The following is a 19,425-nucleotide window of genomic DNA, read 5'->3' as shown; positions in this document are numbered from 1 at the left end:
TCTTATAGAATAATGATACTTGTGCATCAATATAATGAATCATGGGCAATTTGTTTATTCTAATTATCACTGGAGGAAGTGAGTACTGCATGTGAAAAGATCATGACTAATGTAGTTGCAAACCTAGCTCTTTTAAACTCTCACCATAGAACCTTATCCTTGGCGATTGCTCAGTCTCTCTGCCTGTGCTTTCTAAAATGTAAAGTGGAAGCAATCTTCTCATGTTGAAGAGTCTGTATGAGGAGATGAAAGTGGTTGAGAAGGATCTTTCTAGGAAATGCCTTTGAAATAATCTTTCAAGGTATTTTCCTGGTAAAGCATTGATTATAGGTATTATAATAAAATATATGTCTTTCCTAGATAAAACTTGATGAGTGACTTCTCTCTGGATACCGAGTTCCCTACCTCCCATTTATTCCCCAAATCCATGGTGCACTGCTCTAAAAGCAGCATGAATTCTGACCATCATGAAGGTAAGTCTGCATGTGTTTCACAGAATGTTGCTCATTATGATTACTATTTCATAAATTACTATTTCACGAACAAATTATAGCTAAAGACATAATTTTTTTTTTCTTACCCAATCAAATGCATGTGGTATGAGCCTATTTTTGTCATTTAAAAATCTAAAGTAAGATTAGCTTTGCAGCTCTGGTGGTGACTTTCTCATAGCGTCTATACAGGCAAAAAACAACTTCTCAGTGAGATTGCTTTGGAATAAAACATGTTAAAACTATTAATACCGGAGTGTTTTCACTACCGCTGTCTGTCTTCTGTATTTTTCTGTGCGAGTCTCCAGGAGCTTGTTACACCTTTCCACTCTCACTTTTCCTCTTGAAGTGTTTTCTCAGCTGTACTGTGAAGGGCTGTCCTTGGCAAGCTCATGTTTTCTGTACAGCCCCATCATGCGTGATCCTATTGGAGAAGTTATGTTGGGTATAGGTGTTATCCTACTGCGCAGGTGTTAATGTACCCAATGTTTCTAGTTAAATACACAAATATGCAACCTAGTTTTATACCCTATTTGTCTCCTAAACACCCATAAATAAGATTTCTGTCCCTATTTTTTCAAGATTCCCTAGTGGGCATACTCTGGTAATTTTCTTTCCCTTTCTTGGACATAAAACTGAAGCCAAAAAGTCTTAATATGTAAATTAGATAATAGTCTGTCATCTTAACTTAAAACTGTTTTAAGTTATCCACAAAATCCCCCCTTTTTTTGGAGAGAGATCTGTAGTAACCTTGGAGAGAGTTTGTTGTTATGCATAGGTATTTTTAAATCTTCCCCAGAGTTGTTTGCAAGTTTTTTGATATACTCATGCATGTCCAGGTTAGAGTTTCATTTGCTTTCCTTAGTTAAGATTAGTTAATAATTAAATGCTTTGTATTTTTGTCCCCAACTTAAAAGCTGAGAAAATATAATCAATTCTGTGACAAACTGTTGTGCTATTTTTGGGAAATGAGCCTCAGTTGGCAGTTAAAATCAATACTGATAACTTCTGTGTGAAAATTATGAAAATGCTCTTCTTATATTTAAGAAAGTCCTTCTTTGTGTTTTCCAATATAAACTTGTTCTTTGTTTGTTTGTTTTTCGAGACAAGAGTTTCTCTGTGTAGCCTTGCGCCTTTCCTGGAACTCACTCGGTAGCCTAGGCTGGCCTCAAACTCACAGAGATCCACGTGCCTCTGCCTCCTGAGTGATGATATTAAGGGCATGCGCCACCACTGCCCGGCTCCAATATAATCTTGTAAAATAAAGTCTGATAATCACCTTAGTTTTATTGTCTAATTTAAGTGAGAAAAGATTAGGTATAGAAAAAAAACCCAACTGTTTATTGTATATAACATCTTAAAGTTGTATCATAGTTGTGGCTTCATTAATTAGATAAAATGAAGTACAGCAATCAGTGGAAATATTAATATAGGTAGAAAATGATGCAATGAAAGAACCACTTATAGTGATGCTTTATACAAGTGGTTTTCAATCTTCCTAATGTTGCAACCCTTTAAAATAGCTCTTCATATTGTGGTGATCCCCAGCCATAAGATTATTTTAGTTGCTACTTCAAACCTGTAATTTTGTTACCATTATGAATCATAATGTAAATATCTGTGTTTTCCAATGGTCTTAGGCTACCCCTGTGAAAGAGTCATTCAAATCCCCAAAGGGGTTATGACCCAGGAGTTGAGATCCACTGATATATATATATATATATATATATATATATATATATATGAATTGTTGTGTTTATACAAAGCAAACTGTGTATTCAACAACAAAATAAAACATTCAATTTATCTTAAGTCAAAATATATTGGCTTTTATTAGAAGCTACTATTAGCTTTATGTTTACATAAATTGTATGGATGTTATATGTTGGACTTTTAAAATAAGTACGTTGATTTCGATTTGTATTTATTAACAACTTTCTGTGTAGTAGATAATGGTGTCCAGATGAGCACATGAAATAAAATATGCTTTTGGTATTGTGTATGTGGGATCAGTAAGACTTGAGATATTAAATCTGAGATCAAACCCTCACAATAGTAATTAATCAAGCAAAGAGGAATTCCAGACAGAGAGAGTCAGAGACTGACATGCGATAATGTTTTGGGTTAGAAATAAAAATTAAGTACTAACTGAGGGAACATGACACGTATAAGGTAAGAATAATAGTGCTTAAAGAAGAAACCTGAAAATTTAAAACAGCATTTCCTCATGGTTTGGCAAGAGGCCCCCCAGGTACCTGGTATGAAGAGCTGTAAAGGAGTCTGGGATATGTGCAGCCAACTCCTTTAGTGGCAGAAGTAGTGGGTAGACACAGTAAGGAGTCTGAGGGCTTCTCAGGAAAGAGAAAGATACGACCAGGAAATAAAGAGACTCATAGAAAACTCACTGAAAAACGTACATTGGACAAGCAAAAGTGTGAAAGCGGAGGGCTGTGGAGACACAGCTCAGGGGCATAGCAGGATGGTGGGCAAGAAAATAAACCAGAAAAGGAACAATGAATCTGATAGAAGGCATAAAGAAGAGGGGACAGGAGAAAACAGGGCAAGAAGAATGGAGACTGCCCCAGGGACATGCCACAGGACCCCTTGGAAACCTTAGACCTTGACAAACACCAGCTAGCTAGAGTGAATAAAATCAGCGATATACGTCAGCAGGTTGACACCAGTCAAGATCGCCACCACCAGGTGGCGATCCCAGGAACACACTGAGTGGGGACGTGTGTACTGACAGGTCGCATCCGTGGTCCTTTGGGACTGGCCTGGAGATGCTTCACTGAACTGGTAGAGGGGCCAGAGGACGACGGCGGTAGTGTACATGAGGACAGACAGGAAGGCCATGCCGGTCAAGAAGGTGGGGAGGGGCATGGGCACGATGTTGCTGCAATTCCCCAGGTTCAGCAGGATGATCACCATGGTTAGGACGAAGCATATGGCATACACGGCCAGGCACCACTCCAGAGCCAGTTCGTGCATGTACAGCTGTGGGTTGCTGATGAAGACGAAGATAACACAGGCTACAAAGGACTCAAAGACCTTGAGCTGCCCGGACACAGTGGCCATATAGCCAGTCATCTCACCTGGCCTTGTGTGAGTCCAGGCCACTTCTGTTATATAAGCCACACAGGCGATGCAGGAGAAGATTGTGGCGCTGACGGCGAATTTTCTGGCAGACCCGTGAGCCATGAACCGCACACAGGTGATAGGGTAGATGATGGAAGACGACAGGCAGAAGAGGACACCGTAGGAGGCGCAGGTGATGGGGAAATCCAGCCAGGACAGGGGGAAGCGGCTCTGGAATCCACCCAACTCCAGGCTGAGGACCAGCAGGGTCATGGAGAAACAGAAGCACCAGGAGAACATGCACCAGTTGGCCATGGCGCCCATCCAGGCACCCTTGTAGGCCACTAGTGAGAAAGCCAAACAGGTCGAAAACAGCTGCAGCAGGCGGAGAAGGCCCAGGGGTCGGAACAACGCCCGAGGGGACCCCACGATCGTCAAAGACTCCAGGCCTGGCGAGACCTTGGTCTTGATGGTGGTCTGGACCACCGATACCGGCATGGCTGTCATTTAAGCCGAGAAACTGGCAGAGAAAGTCCTGGATTGTGAAGAGAGACTGAATCGCACTCCTGTGAAAAAGGCTGATCGGAATATGTCTGCAGACTGTGGCTTCTGAAGTTGCTCATGCCGTGGGCCATTCAAAGCGCCTCAGTGCCAAAGCATACCTACTGTTCTCTCTAGCTGGGTCTTAGGCAGTTACGCGTGTGTTAAAGGCGGCAGGGTTTGGGGGTAGGCAGTCCATCGAATACTTCCCCTTTAAGCTAGAAAAAACCTCTGGCAGTCAATAATTTACAGCATTCTGCTTGAGGCTTTGAGAACAGACCCAGAGTTCCTAGGCGGCTTGTAAATGGCTCAACGATTTTTATCAGGCTTACTAAAAACCCGCTACTCTAGTCCATACTGAAGGAAGCAAGAGATGGATGGATGTCTTTTCTCCCTATACCTTTCTGTGTATCAAACGACAAATAAACAAATGAAAAACCAAAAGCCAAAATCCAAAAAGCACACGGGTCTAGACAAAAATATATCCAACATGACCTTAAAGGCTATTTTCTTATATTTCTGAGGGCCAGTGATGGTGTCCCTTCTGGCTCAATTTTTAAAATGGACTTTTTTTTTTTTTTTTTTTAGCTTTAAAGGCATTCTTAGACTTTTAAAAATTTACTTCCCTCCTCCTCCTAGTTATGAAAGAAAATGACTGTGTAGCTTTATTATTATTTTAATGGCTCTTTAAGGGAGTATCTCATTCAGCTCAGGTTAAACTGGAACTTAGTATGTAGCTAAGGCTGGCCCTAACCTCTTTTTTCCCCTGGCTCAACCTCCCAAGTGCAGGGGTTGCAAGTAATCCTGTGTGCTCAACCCAGTTTTGTAAGCACGGTTCTTTAATACTGTGTAAGTTTCTTAAGGGTTATCCTTTTCTTTCTTGAGTGGATGGGGAGATAGAGATTGAGGATATCAGAGGATTGGGTTGCTTAGAGAGTGTTCTATATATGCATATGTGCCTGAAATTTAGTCTCTTCTTACTTTACTTGGTTTCTTGTGTGGGACTGACGTACATATATGTGTATTAATATGTCTGTGTAAATTTACAAATAATATGTATTTTGTTTTTATTTATTTCTGGAGCTTTGAGTTCTTATAGGTTCTGTTATTAGTCATACAATTCTTGTCCCTTTTTCCTATACCCAGATTCATGTCCTTAAAAAAAATTATATCACCATGACAGAATAAAAAATTGTTCAAAGTTTACGGACAAAAAAGTAAACTCATTGTGGCCACAAAAGCCATGCCGAGTCTGTGTTTTGTCTCCTAGAACAAGTCTTAAGACCAATTAGAAATTGGTGGTTATTTCCATTACATTCATATCGTAATTCACCAGTGGGCATTTTCCACCAAGTCAGTCATTACTGTAGCTCACAATGCTCACAGATGAGTGTGATTAATGATTACATTTCTCCTCTAGCATTAAGCATAACACCATCAATGCTAACCAGGACTGGTGAGGCTCCCATGCCAGCACCAGCTTAATTTCTCCATTTCCTAAGACTCAAATACATAGCATCTTCAGGAGTAAGAACTTACTGTCAAGTTCTTGAGGGTAACCCAGAACATGGGCAATAGCTAATAATGTTTGGGAGACTATGGGCCATCACTGGCCACCATCTAAAAAAAAGATAACTCATTCCTTGTGCCGTGCTTTTTTATTTGTTCGTCAACTCTTTATAGGTTAACTTCATTTGGACTCATCTAATATGCATACTATATATGCATATATATGTATATATGTTTATGTATATATTTTAGGAGGCTTCTACAGTAGTAGGTATTCATATTACATTTTCAAAATGTCTTTAATGTTAGTCATCCTTCCTGTATTTGCTCCACTATGATGCCCTCTCACCCCAAACTCCATTTCATTCTTCCTAGTGTTCCTTTGGAAGCTGATCCCCATGACCCCTTGGGTCATTGCAGAAGATGGGGCAGATGGGGTAAAAATAAGAGGCAGTAGATGTCAACAAGGACACGTTCTTTTCTGTGTGCAACAGGCAGTTTCACATATGGACAGACATTTTAACAACCTGTACAAGGTCTACACATCCCCGAGCTTTAGAGTAGGTTAGTGATCATGAAATCCTACCCATAAGTGAGTATTTATTGTCTACTGCCTTTAGTATGTCAACAACATTTTAGTGAATGCCCACATAGCCAAGATGTGGGCAGCACAAATTGAACAAAGGGCTTGAAAATAAAAATAAAAAAGAAACTAAACAAGTATGGAAAATTGTGTGGGTGTGAAATGGGGTGGATCTGGGAAGAGTTGAGGGATGACAGTGAATATGATCAAATATATTATAGAAAATTCTCAATTAATAAAAAAATTTGCTTTAGAATGATGTTTGCTGAATGTGTGTGTGTGTGTGTATGATATTTTTGGTGTATGTGTGTGTGTGTGTGTGTGTGTGTGTGTGTGTGTGTGTGTGAGTGGGTAGGCACTTGTCATAGACTATGTGGACATCAGAAGACAGCCTCCAGTGTTGGTCCTCATCTCCTGCTCACCACTGCCTTCATCATCCTAGGTGTCCTAGGAGGTTCTAGCAATAGCCTATCTCCATCTCCCATCACTCACAGAAGACCTGGGAAGGCATTTGTTTCCTGGTGAAGACTGTGGTCTTGCTCTAGACTTCCTGTGAGTTAATACACAGGAAATGGGTAGAGAATGGAAATGAGAGAATTTAGATGTTTCTAGAAAGAATATCCAAATGGATGAGATAGGGGATAGCTAGGGAAATGCTGAGAGAAGGACAACTGTGCCCTCTTGTGACTCAAGGTTTTGGTGACTCCAAATTTGGTGACTCCAGATCCAAGGTTTTGGTGACTCTCAGAATTTGAGTTATTTATATTTTTAAACAACCAGCTACAAACACAGATAGGATAATCTGGCTCATGCTAAATCACAGCGAAGACACTTGGAAAAAAGTCCAGCCTTCTCTACCCATAATGTTTCTCAGGGAAGTGGAAACATTAGCATTCTTTGATATTGTATTTGTGTTTGTCTGTTTTCAGAATGGGTCTTGCTGTATATCTCTAGGTAGTGTGGAATTCCTTAGGTAGGCTATGCTGAACATTAAACTCATAAAGAAATCTTCTTCCTCTGCAGTGCTGAAGTATTATCATCTGTTATACATACTCATTAGGACTTTGTACTCTTATGAGTGTAAATCCAATAGTGAAATTCCAGGAAATAAGGATGTATAGTTCATTGATATCAGTACTGCAGCTCCCCTCACCATTCTTTGGGATGCCACCATACCTTTGTTACTTAAAACTAAAAGGATATTTTTTAAACTAAGAAAATAGAAAAAAAATGTCACACTGGGGCCGGGCGGTGGTGGCGCACGCCTTTAATCCCAGCACTCGGGAGGCAGAGGCAGGCGGATCTCTGTGAGTTCGAGGCCAGCCTGGGCTACCAAGTGAGTTCCAGGAAAGGCGCAAAACTACACAGAGAAACCCTGTCTCGAAAAACCAAAAAAAAAAAAAAAAAAAAAAAAAAAAAAAAAAAAAAATGTCACACTGAACTCCAAAACTTCATATCACCTGTACACTGGGTTCCATTGTTGGAAGAATAAAATCTCCAGACAGTATTTCCAGGCACAATTTAGTTATTGCTATATAGAAATAACTCGTGTCTTGCAAAGTGTGGGAAGAGAACTGGGGTGGGACTGTCACCTCAGTTCTCATTGAGGTTCACATTCTGAGAGTTGAGAGTATTGTTGGAACTCAGGCTGTGGAGTAAGAAGGCCCAGGTCCTCACCAGGTTTCAACCATTTGCCAGTGCGGAAATCTTCAATGGATTATTTCATTTACTCCATCTACAGAATGGGTTGACGATGGCACCTAGTTAATCAAGATAATGCTCATAAGGTGCTCAGGCTAAAGCATGACCAAAGTTTGGAAAGGGACCAAACAGCTCATAGGTCTAGCCTAAACCCCTTGATAATTAAAGCACCGATTCTCCCTACTCATACAGTGAACTAACACCTATTGTGAATTATCATAAAGTACATGTGTGTGAACAAAATACATTCAATGTAAAATTAATCACCACCATTGTGTGAAAAAAAATGTATAAAACTTTTAAGATTGACAGCAATGATTTGCATGAGGAAATTTCAATTTGTTTTATAGTTCCGTGGACAAAATGATTAGAATATGCCTAAGAAACAGACTGTAAACCCTTTGAGATGAACAGAGATGCCCTAATATTTTGTCCTAAACTAAACAATTAAATATGTGTTTGAACTATATAAAAAGAAGTGGTAAAAATTGTCCCCATTGATGTGCGGCTCGTGTTGGGATGGAGTCCGTTCTTGAGATGTTTCAGGATACTTACTGGACTGTATCTTTCCAACTGCATTTGTAAAAGTAGGACAATTTTTAAATGTCTGGAGCTAATAAAATTCCCTATAATATTCAACATAAAGCCAAGTAGCATTTGAAATATCTTTCTGTTGCATAAAGGATTTATATCCATATAATTTTCATAAAAGATAACTATGCAAAGAATACCTTTCAGATAAAATGCATATGTGAATTACTACGTGATTTTATGTGTGCCGGAAACCATAAGTCAGATTCCTTGCTGATGAAGCCATTCCTCTAGTTGACAACTGTCAAAGCCATCTGCAAATCCCATGAATATTAAGGCACTGTTCACCAGCACATTTGGCATTTTGAAGTCAGGCAAATAGAACTCATGAAATATGAAAGAAGTGTGCCACGTCTCTTTGTGGAAAATATTGCCATTAAGATGATGTATGGAGAAATCCACACCTTCATCTGCTGGGAGCACTCAACTGTATTTTCAATCAGCTGTATTACTTGCTCTGATAGTGTTACCATTGGTTTATGCCCTTCTCTTCTTGTGGATTTAGGAGACCCCAGAGCTAAGCTTATGTGAAAGACTTGTGTTACTTTCATGTTTATGTTTTAAACACAGAACCATGCTTTTACTGGTACTGTAGCCATTAATGGGTTATAAAATCCTTCCATCCCAGCTACCAAAAAGGGTCAGGTGTATTCTTAGACACCCCATGTGTGGAAAGTTTTCATTGCACTGCTAGTTTGAGAAGTCTAAATTCATTACTGTTACTTTTATAGTCTAATGTCAGGAAACATTTCATCCAGCTTAGTGATATTATGTATTTGTTGATTATGCTTGAAAGCACACAATTTCATTTAACATACAAAAATCTTAAATCCAAATCAGTTGGAGCAATGTAATCGTTCTCTTCTCTTTAGTTTACACTATTTTGAAATATTAAATACAGAGTTCTTATACTAAAAGACAAATAGACACATACCACATTTAAATATCTTGATGTTTTGTGAATGTGAAAAATTATACTAAATATTAATAAATTATACACATGTATATTTATAAAAATCATATGACATTTACCTTATAGTTTCTGTTCCAACATAGTCTATAACATTTCAAATTGCATGATGAGACACAACGTTATTTGCCTTTTAATTCAAAGAAAATCATACCTATTGAAATATAGAAGAGATATAGAAGGTATGAAGTGTTTATATGTATGTATGTATGTATGTATGTATGTATGTATGTATGTATATAATAACTAAAGAAGAAGAGTTCTTGAATTTGGGAAGAAGTCAGGGGAAAGGAGATGCACAGGAGAAGTTGGTAGTTGGAACAGGAAATCTGAGAACAGAACTGTTTTAGATGCAGTACTCATGTGTGAAGTTTCAAAAAATAAATTTAAGAAAGTAGCACAGAAATATTATGCTAGTAGTAAATCCTTAGAATTGTATGTTCTTATTCCATCAGCTAATATAAGCAGGATAAAAGTATGCCTGGAATTATCAGGTCTGACTTTCAACCAGAAATGCACTGTTTCTAACTATATGTAGGATAGTCTCATGTGGGATATAAACTTGCTCTCTCTCTATGTCTCTGTCTCTCTCTTTACATTTCTTTCCTCTCCCTTTCTCTCTGACCCTCTCTAACACACACACACACACACACATTCAGTTTCCTTTAAAACACAATCGCTGAATTGTAGTTGATTTGCTCTTTTTTGTATTAAAATAACAGTGTAATTCATCATTGTATTCTTTTTTTGTTCATTTTGTTTTATTGTTTGTTTGTTTTTCAAGGCAGGGTTTCTTTGTGTAGCCCTGACTGTCCTAGAACTTGCTCTGCAGACCAGGCTGACCTTGAACTCAGAGATGCAACTGCTTCTGGCTCCTGAGTGCTAGGAATAAAGGCATGTGCCATTACTTATGTTCATAGACAAATGTAGCACTTATTCTCTTCAAAGATATTTTGCAGCAGACACAGATCATTACAGAAAGCCATAAGAGGTCAAAGTACAGAGATGAACTGATCATGGAGTGCTTGACACAAGTTAATACATCTATAGCTCAACCCCTACCACAAGCTCTAGGAAATATCTTGGAAGAGGAGGTTGGACGATTTCAAGAACCAGATGATCAGAACATCTACTGACCGAGCAGCTTTCTCTTCTAAAGAAAGTAGACATAATTGGTGAGGGGGCATAAGGAAGAGCTTTGGAAAGGAGTGGAGTTGAATATTATCAAGATGCTTTGCAGGAAATTCTGAAAGAGTTTGTAAAAATATTGTATTATACGGGAAATCAAATACATGGTCCAGTCTTCAAGTTTTTGAAAAGTTCTTTGAGACTGTATCAGTTCTTGGTACAAAAAAAAAATAAATTCAAGGACATGATCTTACTTAATATTTCCTTTTATCTGTCCTCAATATATTTAAAATGAAACATAAACACTTAAGAATAATCTGTTAAGGAGAATAACAGCTCTTTATGATAGAATATCCTGATTTAGTTCTCAAAAATCACTTGAACCTGATCTTAGCACCAGTATTGGGTGATGAAGGCAAACTAAATTGTGTTTTTCAAATAATAACTTAATTTTTATCCTTATTAATAGAGTTGGCAGGCTTAGTAAGGTATAAGTAAAATAAGAAAGTGTCTGCTTGGCTCAATGTAATAGTAACTTTTAATCACCTCAGTTATCATTCAAATATAAAATTAATAACAATTAATTAGTATCTAAAAATATGAAAGTGACTAAGGGTGTATGTAAAGCCCTGTCTATACTTCTGCCTGAAGTAGACTCTACTTCCTTGGCCCACTATTGATATCCTATGGATCAATATTTAAATTATTCAGAATGTAACATTTTCTAAAGTTACATTAAGGAAGGAAGATGGTATGTTTACCTCAATATCAAAATGTAATGTGAGTTAATTCAGCCTCCTGCTTATGCCCAAAAAGCACCCCCAAAAGACTTTAACAATATAAATGTGTTCAGGAAATTTTTGCTTGTTGTGTGATTATGTAGACAGTTTTATATGCCATAGGATAGGTAAGAATTAAATGTTGGTTTAGTCCTCGTCCCCTACAATGACAGTATCCTTTGTAGAGGATGGCTATTATTTTTCAATACCTTTATTTCCCTCCCATAAGTGCAATGACACAACTATAAATTGTTCTTAATTCATTATGAGCAGTATTTTAAGTGTCTTAATTTAGTCACATATTGACAGTTATGGCACATATTTGTCTTTGATAAAAGAGAGCTTTGCAGTTAGACATTTTATTGAACAGAATGGCATTCTTCTATGTTGTTTCTATTTAAACAAATATGATGAACAAATATGAAAGCAGATGATCAATAATGTCTGTGTGTGTGTGCACGTGTGTTTCAGGATACACATACATTTGAGTAGCGGAACACTTGGAGGACTGAGGCCCATGTCAGGTGTCTAACTACATTGCTCTCTGTGTTCAGATGACTGAATTTGAGTAAGGACTAATGCTGACTTAGATGCTCTGTGGGTAAATGGTGCACAGGCCGCAAAGATGGCAGTATGTCCCAAAATTATTTAATTACTTTTCTCTGTTTACTGGCATTAAGAATATCCATTTTCATTTTCAGATAAAATAAGACTTCAAGTTATAGCCAATGTAATCATGTCTGTAAATCTATATATTCTTTACATAATTTTATGTATAATATCATATATTACCATGTAAACTACATAATATATACATATATATTTTTATATAAAGAATCTGTCTCCAGTGTGGTCAGTCCATTATATAACTGAGCAGGCATATATTTAGGAATGTGTATATGTACGTGTGTGTGTGTGTGTGTGTGTGTGTGTGTGTGTGCGCGCGCAACAACAATGAAATTACAAGAGGCAATGAATTTGAGAGGGAGCAAGGGAGATTTATGGGGGGGTTGAAGGAGAAAGAGAAGTGAATGAGGAAATTATAGTATAAATATTAAAATATCTTAAAAAATATTAACAAGTATTTCTATTTGCTTTAACAGAACCTCATTTCCGTGAGATGAAGCAAGAATGATATTTCAAGGAAATGAGATTCATCTTTACACAGAGGCAGGAGATTTAGATACCAGAGAACATGGCTGCCTATTGAATGGCAGAGATGACAAGGTATGTGGAGAAAGAAAGGCATGCAAACTCGCAGTTGTATTTTCTTTAATGCTTAACTGCAACACTGGTGCATAAAACAGCATGCAAATAGTCAATACACTGACATCCAAGAAATCAGTCATCTCTAAACTTCTATGCCAGCAATAAAGCCTGCCATATTGGCTTTGTTAAGTAACACTAATAAATTGGATATGATTTTTTTAAATTTTGTTTTAAATTAGTTTTATTCCCTCAATTGAACTAAGCACATTTCATCTATTTAAGTAGTTGTGTATGGTTCATTTCTATCAAAGGGACAATGTCAATGCAGATCAGTGGAGTCTACATGTTTCAGAGTTCCCAATCTGTAACCTACTATGCCATATTTGACATCTATCAGTAGCAGACCCAGACACTAATGATGGTATCAAACTCACGGTGAAAGTTGAAATGGCACAGAAGACTTGCTGTTTTGAAGATATGAGAATATTAAAAATTACAAAATATCTCAATTTAAAAATCCTAATATGAAAAGCTTAATTACAAGTGAAATGTGATTTGTTAGAAGCAATTTGGGAGAAAGGTACATGGCTCATTTGGTAACCTGTTGGCCATGAAATTTTGCCATTGTAAAAGGACAACTGCATTGGCAAACACATTGGGAAGTGAAGACTGGAAGATCACTGAGGATCAAAGCTCATCATCTTTCACAAATCAGTGTGTTCAAGCTTCTCTGAGACAGCCTGCGTCAAAAAGTGAAGTAAAGACATGATTAAGGAAAACACTGGATGTGTACTCTCCCATGGATACATAAATAATTTAGACAAGATGCTGTGAGTGAGCAAATGATTTGATTTATAATTTTTTTAAAGAATTGGAAAAGTCACATTGCATCCTTAATTTTGAATATGACTTGTTTACTGAAGATGGAGGTTGTAGATTCTCTATACTATATATTACTCTGATCTGAAATTAAAACTAATGATTTCTCCATTTATATTTTTGATTCTGAACATTTTCGATTGTGTTACAGGTCCAGTTCTTATTCTGCAGTAGGAAGAAAGATTTATCAGATGACTATTTTTCTTTATTTTATTGACTTTTCTCTAAGTTTTGACTGTCTTCCTGAAACTTCTAAAAATAGTTTTATGAACCTAAAACACCAGGGATACATGCTCACTTATTTAGGACAGTACTGCTGTGATTCTGTATGAATTATACCTCTATTGCTCAATAAAAAGGTGATATACTGAAGCAATATTTAGCAGTTGGGTTATTAAATTCCTATTGCCTGACTTAGTATATTGATTTCAATTTGACAGAGGCTCAAAGAAAAACCATGTCAACTGCATATTGAAGGTAAAATTAAAACAAATGCTGTGTGCTGGATAGGTTTCCACCATCTCCATGTTTGACTATGACAGAGGAGCCTATAAGGAATATTTTCATATTTCTCTATCTTCTATTTTTTCCTTCCGAAAAGCCAATGGTAGCTCCGGGCAGTCACCTGCCATGATTAATGACAGAGGCAGCGGTCTTTGTGTTACAATGTTGTACTGCTACGAGGAGTTTTCAAGGTCATTATTTCTTCACCAAAAGTTCAAAGGAAGTAAAATATTCATAAAACATGACCTGATTTTATGATAGAAGCAATACTCGTTTTTATGACAGCCAGTTTTAATGAAAAGAAATACAAAGGAATGTTCACTATAAATAATTGACATCAGATTCTACTACAGATGATAATAGAATGTCTTAATGACTGAGGTAAATAAGCCAGTGATGTTTAGATGACCCGTATTTTGGATGTCTATAAAAATCAGAAGTCTCTCAATCTACTTAAGTGAAGTGCTTTTTGTCTGAGGCAAACTAACCGAAGTCAAGCTGATGAGCATACAGGATCATCCTTTCTGTGCCTTTTCAATCCCAGGTTGATCAGGTTGATCAGAACAAAGTGGACGGGACTAGGAATCATTTTGGGGAGAGAAGGCTTTATTTCATCTCACAGCTTCTGACCCATCAGTGAGGGAAGTCAGGGCAGGAACTCAAGAAAGGAAGCTGAAGTCAGGAACTGACTCTTCATGGCTCGCTCACTTTGCTTTCCTTTTTAAATATTATTATATTTTAATGAAATATAATTAAATCACTTCCCTCCTTTCCTTTCCTCCCATGTCTCCTTCCTCCAAACCCTCCCATATTTCTCTCTCTCTCTCTCTCTCTCTCTCTCTCTCTCTCTCTCTCTCTCTCTCTCTCAAATTACCACCCCCTTTTCATTATTATTGTTACATATATGCACACACTTAAGGCATAATTACATAAATAACAACCTGCTGAGTCTGTTCAGTGCTGTTAGTGTGTATACAGTTTTAGAAGTGAGCATTTTTGTGTTGGAGAGCCAGTACATAAATAACAACCTGCTGAGTCTGTTCAGTGCTGTTAGTGTGTATACAGTTTCAGAAGTGAGCATTTTTGTGTTGGAGAGCCAGTATCCCTGGTAGATACTAACTTTCTCAGCCCCAGTTGATACATCCTCAACACAACTCAATCTAAATCTCATGGAACTTCAGGGAAGAAGAGTTAGAAAGATTTTAAGAGCCAGAGCGGCAGGAAGTCTGCTGTGAGACTGAGACTCCTGGAAATGCAGGGAAGCTATGTCCATAAGACCATAACAACGAGGCTGTCTAAACAAGATCCAGACAATGTCAATGACAGTAAACAAGCTACTGTGTTAAAGGGAAATCTCACTGTGTCCCACCCCTAAACAAACAATTGGAAATATTTTCTTGTTGGATTTTTGTAAAGAGAGGGTTGGTGAATCCTAAGAAAAAGGAAAAACAAAACAAAATCAACATTAATCCCACCAGAGCAAAAACTTTTAACCATAACAGCAAGGAAGGGAAGAAAGGAGAGAGAGAGAGAGAGAGAGAGAGAGAGAGAGAGAGAGAGAGAGAGAGAGAGAGAGAGAGAGGAGAGAGCTCCATGCATATGTTCTTCATCATGAAGACACTAAACAGTTTGTACTCATTTTATACTATAGCCTACATTTCAGTCTCTCTGAATATTTCCAAATTTATTCAAATCTTCACAGCTTAGGTTATATTCTATTGCAAAAGTTACTCTAAATGTGAAAAAGTAATTGATACTAATTATTCAGAGGTCTATATGATAGTTAATCTTGGTTATTTATTTGACTGCATCTGGAATCAACTCTAAATAAACAAGCTACTGGGCACTCCTATGAGAGATTATTTTTGGTTAGATTATTTGGAGGACAAGACTTACCCTAAATGTGGGTGATAACTGCCAGCCCAGGCGGAAGGCTATAGATGAAAGAAACACTGTCTTTTATCTACTTGATCTCATTCTTGCTGGTAAGGTTAACCTATCTTGTTGATGGATTCTTTCACAGAAGCAACTTCTAGAGGATTCCTACCAAGACTGAAGACCAGGATGTTGAGGGAAACTGGAACTGATGAGACATCCATGCTATCCATGCTCATGAAGTAAATAATTACAGGATTCTTCACCTTTCCAGTGTAAGAAAGTCATTGTTGGACAGTCCAGACCATATGCCCAAATCCACTGTAATGCATACCATTTAAATATATATTCTTTTATGAGTTCTATTACTTTAGAGAATCTTAACTAATAAAGTTTCTTAAAACATATTTAAAATTAAGTTGAATTTTTCTTAATACTTACATAAAGACAAATTAATTTTCTGTCTCATACTAAAGCTGAAAATGTAGTTTGCCTATATTTCTAGTTCTTATTTAATTGATAATACCATATTTAAAAAGAAAAAGTTTATCATTATCTCTTTCTACTTGTATTGAGCTATTATTGTTCTAAATAGAGTCACTTAGCTATCATAGAAAGATTTACTAGTTAAATTAAATGTAATGTCAAAGCCTTTTAATAATTAAAGAATTTCAAACAAGCTATGAACATTATATAATAATATGGCAAAATGGTATCCTGAATAACATCAACACAACAAAAATATATTAAGCATGTATATGAAACCATTTAAACATAAGTAGATAAACAAAGCAGAGCTCTTGCTCTTAAGAAAATTTTTAAGAAAAACATTTACATAGTATTATAAATAGTAGCAATTGAGCATCTTTTTCCAACCCTTTACTCTGAGATAATGTCTATCCTTGATGTTGAGGTGTGTTTCTTGTATGCAGCAGAAGGATGGATCCTCTTTTCACGTCAATTCAGTTAACCTGGGCCCAGTTGGGGAAAAGAGTCTATTGATATTGAGAGACATTAATGACCAATGATTGTTAATCCTGTTATTTTGCTGTTGTGGTGGTGGTAATATGTGTTGTGGGAGCCCACAACTGACTCAGTTTCCCAGTTTGAATCTGAAGTCTATTCTGAGGCAATAGAGTTCAAGCTTGCTTGCTCCGGGGCTATGAGAATGTCCTGATTAGCCTGCAGAGTCTCCTTGAAAGGCTGTGTGAAAGTCCTGATTAGCCCACAGAACCTCCTTGAAGGGCTGTGTGAAAGTCCTGATTAGCCCACAGAACCTCCTTGAAGGGCTGTGTGAAAGTCCTGATTAGCCCACAGAACCTCCTCGAAGGGCTGTGAGAAAGCCCTGATTAGCCCACAGGAAGGAACACACTATCTAGATAGAAGTACATTGAGACAGAAAATGAAACTGCCTGTTCCTTGATGCAAGGCAGGGTAGATAGTGGTTGAACGCCTGCGCTGTGCATTGTTCTACCTCTGTCCTTCAAAACTGTATATAAGCTGGCTGTGAAATAAATTCGGGTCTGGCTGGCATTGACCGGCAGACTTCTTGACTCTTTTCTGTCTTCTTCCTTGTCTCTTCAATCTAAATGCCTCTACCCAGCTACCCAGCTGACTGTTGGCAGCCTCTGACAGTGAGAGAGTGTGTGCGTGCGTGTGTGTGTGTGTGTGTGTGTGTGTGTGTGTGTGTGTGTGTGTATGTGTGTATATGTGTGTGTGTGTATGTGTGTGAGTGTGTGTGTGTTTGTTTGTTTCCTTTCTTCTGATTTTGCTGGTGTGAGATTATTTATTTCCTCAGTTTTCATGGGTGTGATTAACCTTCTTGGGTTGGAATTTTCCTTCCAGCACCTTCTAGAAAGCTGGATTTGAGGTTTGAGGGTAGATACTATTTATATTTGACTTTGCCATGTAATATCTTGTTTTCTCCATCTACAGTGATTGAAACTTTGCTTGGGTATGAGAGTTTGTGCCTAGTCTTTTTTTTTTTTTTTTTTTTTTTTTTGGTTTTTCGAGACAGGGTTTCTCTGTGTAGCTTTGCGCCTTTCCTGGAACTCACTTGGTAGCCCAGGCTGGCCTCAAACTCACAAAGATCCGCCTGCCTCTGCCTCCTGAGTGCTGGGATTAAAGGCCTGTGCCACCACCGCCCAGCGGTGCTAGTCTTATTGTGATTTGTCAAGCTGTGTTTGGTGGATATCCCTGGGAGATCTCTTTTCTGAAGGGACAGGAGGAGGAGTGGATCTCCGGGAGAAAGGGTGTGGGGGAGGGGCTGGGAGGAGAAGAGGGAGGTGATACTGTGGTTGGGGTGTAATGTATGATAGAAGAATTAATAAATTAATTTAAAAAAAGAAAGCAGATCCATCTCAAGTGATGCTAAAATGGCGGGGAGAATAATCATCTCTTTAATGCTGTGATGAGCTTTTCCTTTCTTAAATTTCGGCCCTAAGTGCAGTTTCTTAAACAGTTATCAGTGAGCAGGGTGATAAGTCTGTCTACTTTTCAAGTATACTGTTTTGAACACTTTGGTCTTAGACTCCGGGCTTCATTCTTTAAAGCCCTCCCATGTACACACACAACCCACCCCCCCTTGTCATGCTGCTGCTTCTTGGCCTTGAGGCTCATCTCCTCAACAGCATGGTGTTGGTGTTTTCTCATCTCCCAGCTTGTCTGCCCTGTGTTTTTAATTTTAAAGGCTTGTAAACGTGTCCCCAAGCTTCGGTGTGAGTCTCTTTTTAACTTCCTTAAGTACTAAGAACCCTAAAAGGAATCCTCATTATCAATACTACTACTTACCTCCCATGTTTATTATATTGAATAAAATTTCCATTCCTGTTATCTATTCAGTAGACATTTGAATTCTTAGCATGCCAGGTACTGATTTGCAATACTGATATTCTCAGGAAGCAGAGCCAGGTGGATCTCTGAGAGTCCGAGGCCAGCCTGGGCTACAGAGTGAGTTGCAGGAAAGGTGCCAAAGCTACACAGAGAAATCCTGTTTCGAAAAACCAAAATAAATAAATAAATACATAAATAGATAAACTGATATTAATTAATGTTTCCATAATATATTGGGAATTAGTTCCCATCTTATAAGGACCATCTTAAATCTCATTTCCTCTCTGAAAATTGATTCCCCTAATCCCCATGTAAAACCAATGCTGAATTCCAAGATTAAGTTTTATCTGTGTCAGCAGCCAATACTGGCCCTTTTTAAAGTGTCATTTTCAAATGCACAGATCTTATCTTTTCAACTATAATTTTTAAAAGTGTAAGATATTGATGTTGTTTCCATTTCCTCAAATGTCATGCTGTATGGCTTTTATTTACAGAAAATGTATTAACAGAACAGCCTAGTGTTTGGACAGACATTCTGAAAGACTCGATGTCTACATTTAATCTAGAAATTGTATTGCAAAGTAGAAAATTCTCATCTCACAGACAAGAAATAGTGACTAATACCAAAGGCATTTCTCTATCCTTATGTGTATGTGTGTGTATACAATATTATATACATATAGTGCAATAAAAATGTGTACTGGAAGTATATGTGAAATAAGGATGCACTCTTGAATAAAAGCAGTTTCTTTGCAG

General features: G+C 37.7%; 2 protein-coding genes and 1 long non-coding RNA gene across 4 annotated transcripts in view; 1 reads left to right on the top strand and 2 right to left on the bottom strand.

The window, feature by feature from the left end:
• Positions 1 to 19,425, bottom strand: part of Galntl6 (polypeptide N-acetylgalactosaminyltransferase like 6) — a 1,076,513-nt gene that overhangs the window by 885,033 nt on the left and 172,055 nt on the right. The gene's annotated exons all lie outside the window — the stretch shown is intronic.
• On the top strand, positions 316 to 16,231 carry LOC143269100 (uncharacterized). Of its 2 annotated transcripts, XR_013045455.1 has the most exons (4): positions 316 to 473; positions 12,474 to 12,597; positions 13,899 to 13,935; positions 15,986 to 16,231. It is a non-coding gene; the product is annotated as an uncharacterized LOC143269100 (long non-coding RNA). The 2 variants fall into 2 exon arrangements; XR_013045454.1 differs by lacking the exon at positions 12,474 to 12,597.
• LOC102923563 (myeloid-associated differentiation marker-like) lies at positions 2,294 to 4,305 on the bottom strand. Its single transcript, XM_015998593.3, has one exon. The coding sequence runs from the start codon at positions 4,074 to 4,076 to the stop codon at positions 3,126 to 3,128; it is 951 nt and encodes a 316-aa protein (XP_015854079.1). The 5' UTR covers positions 4,077 to 4,305; the 3' UTR covers positions 2,294 to 3,125.

Source organism: Peromyscus maniculatus, chromosome 17 (genome assembly GCF_049852395.1).
Source record: "Peromyscus maniculatus bairdii isolate BWxNUB_F1_BW_parent chromosome 17, HU_Pman_BW_mat_3.1, whole genome shotgun sequence".
Taxonomy (NCBI): domain Eukaryota; kingdom Metazoa; phylum Chordata; class Mammalia; order Rodentia; family Cricetidae; genus Peromyscus; species Peromyscus maniculatus.
The sequence above is the reverse complement of the archived record's forward strand: the minus strand, read 5'-3'. Positions and strand labels throughout refer to the sequence as shown.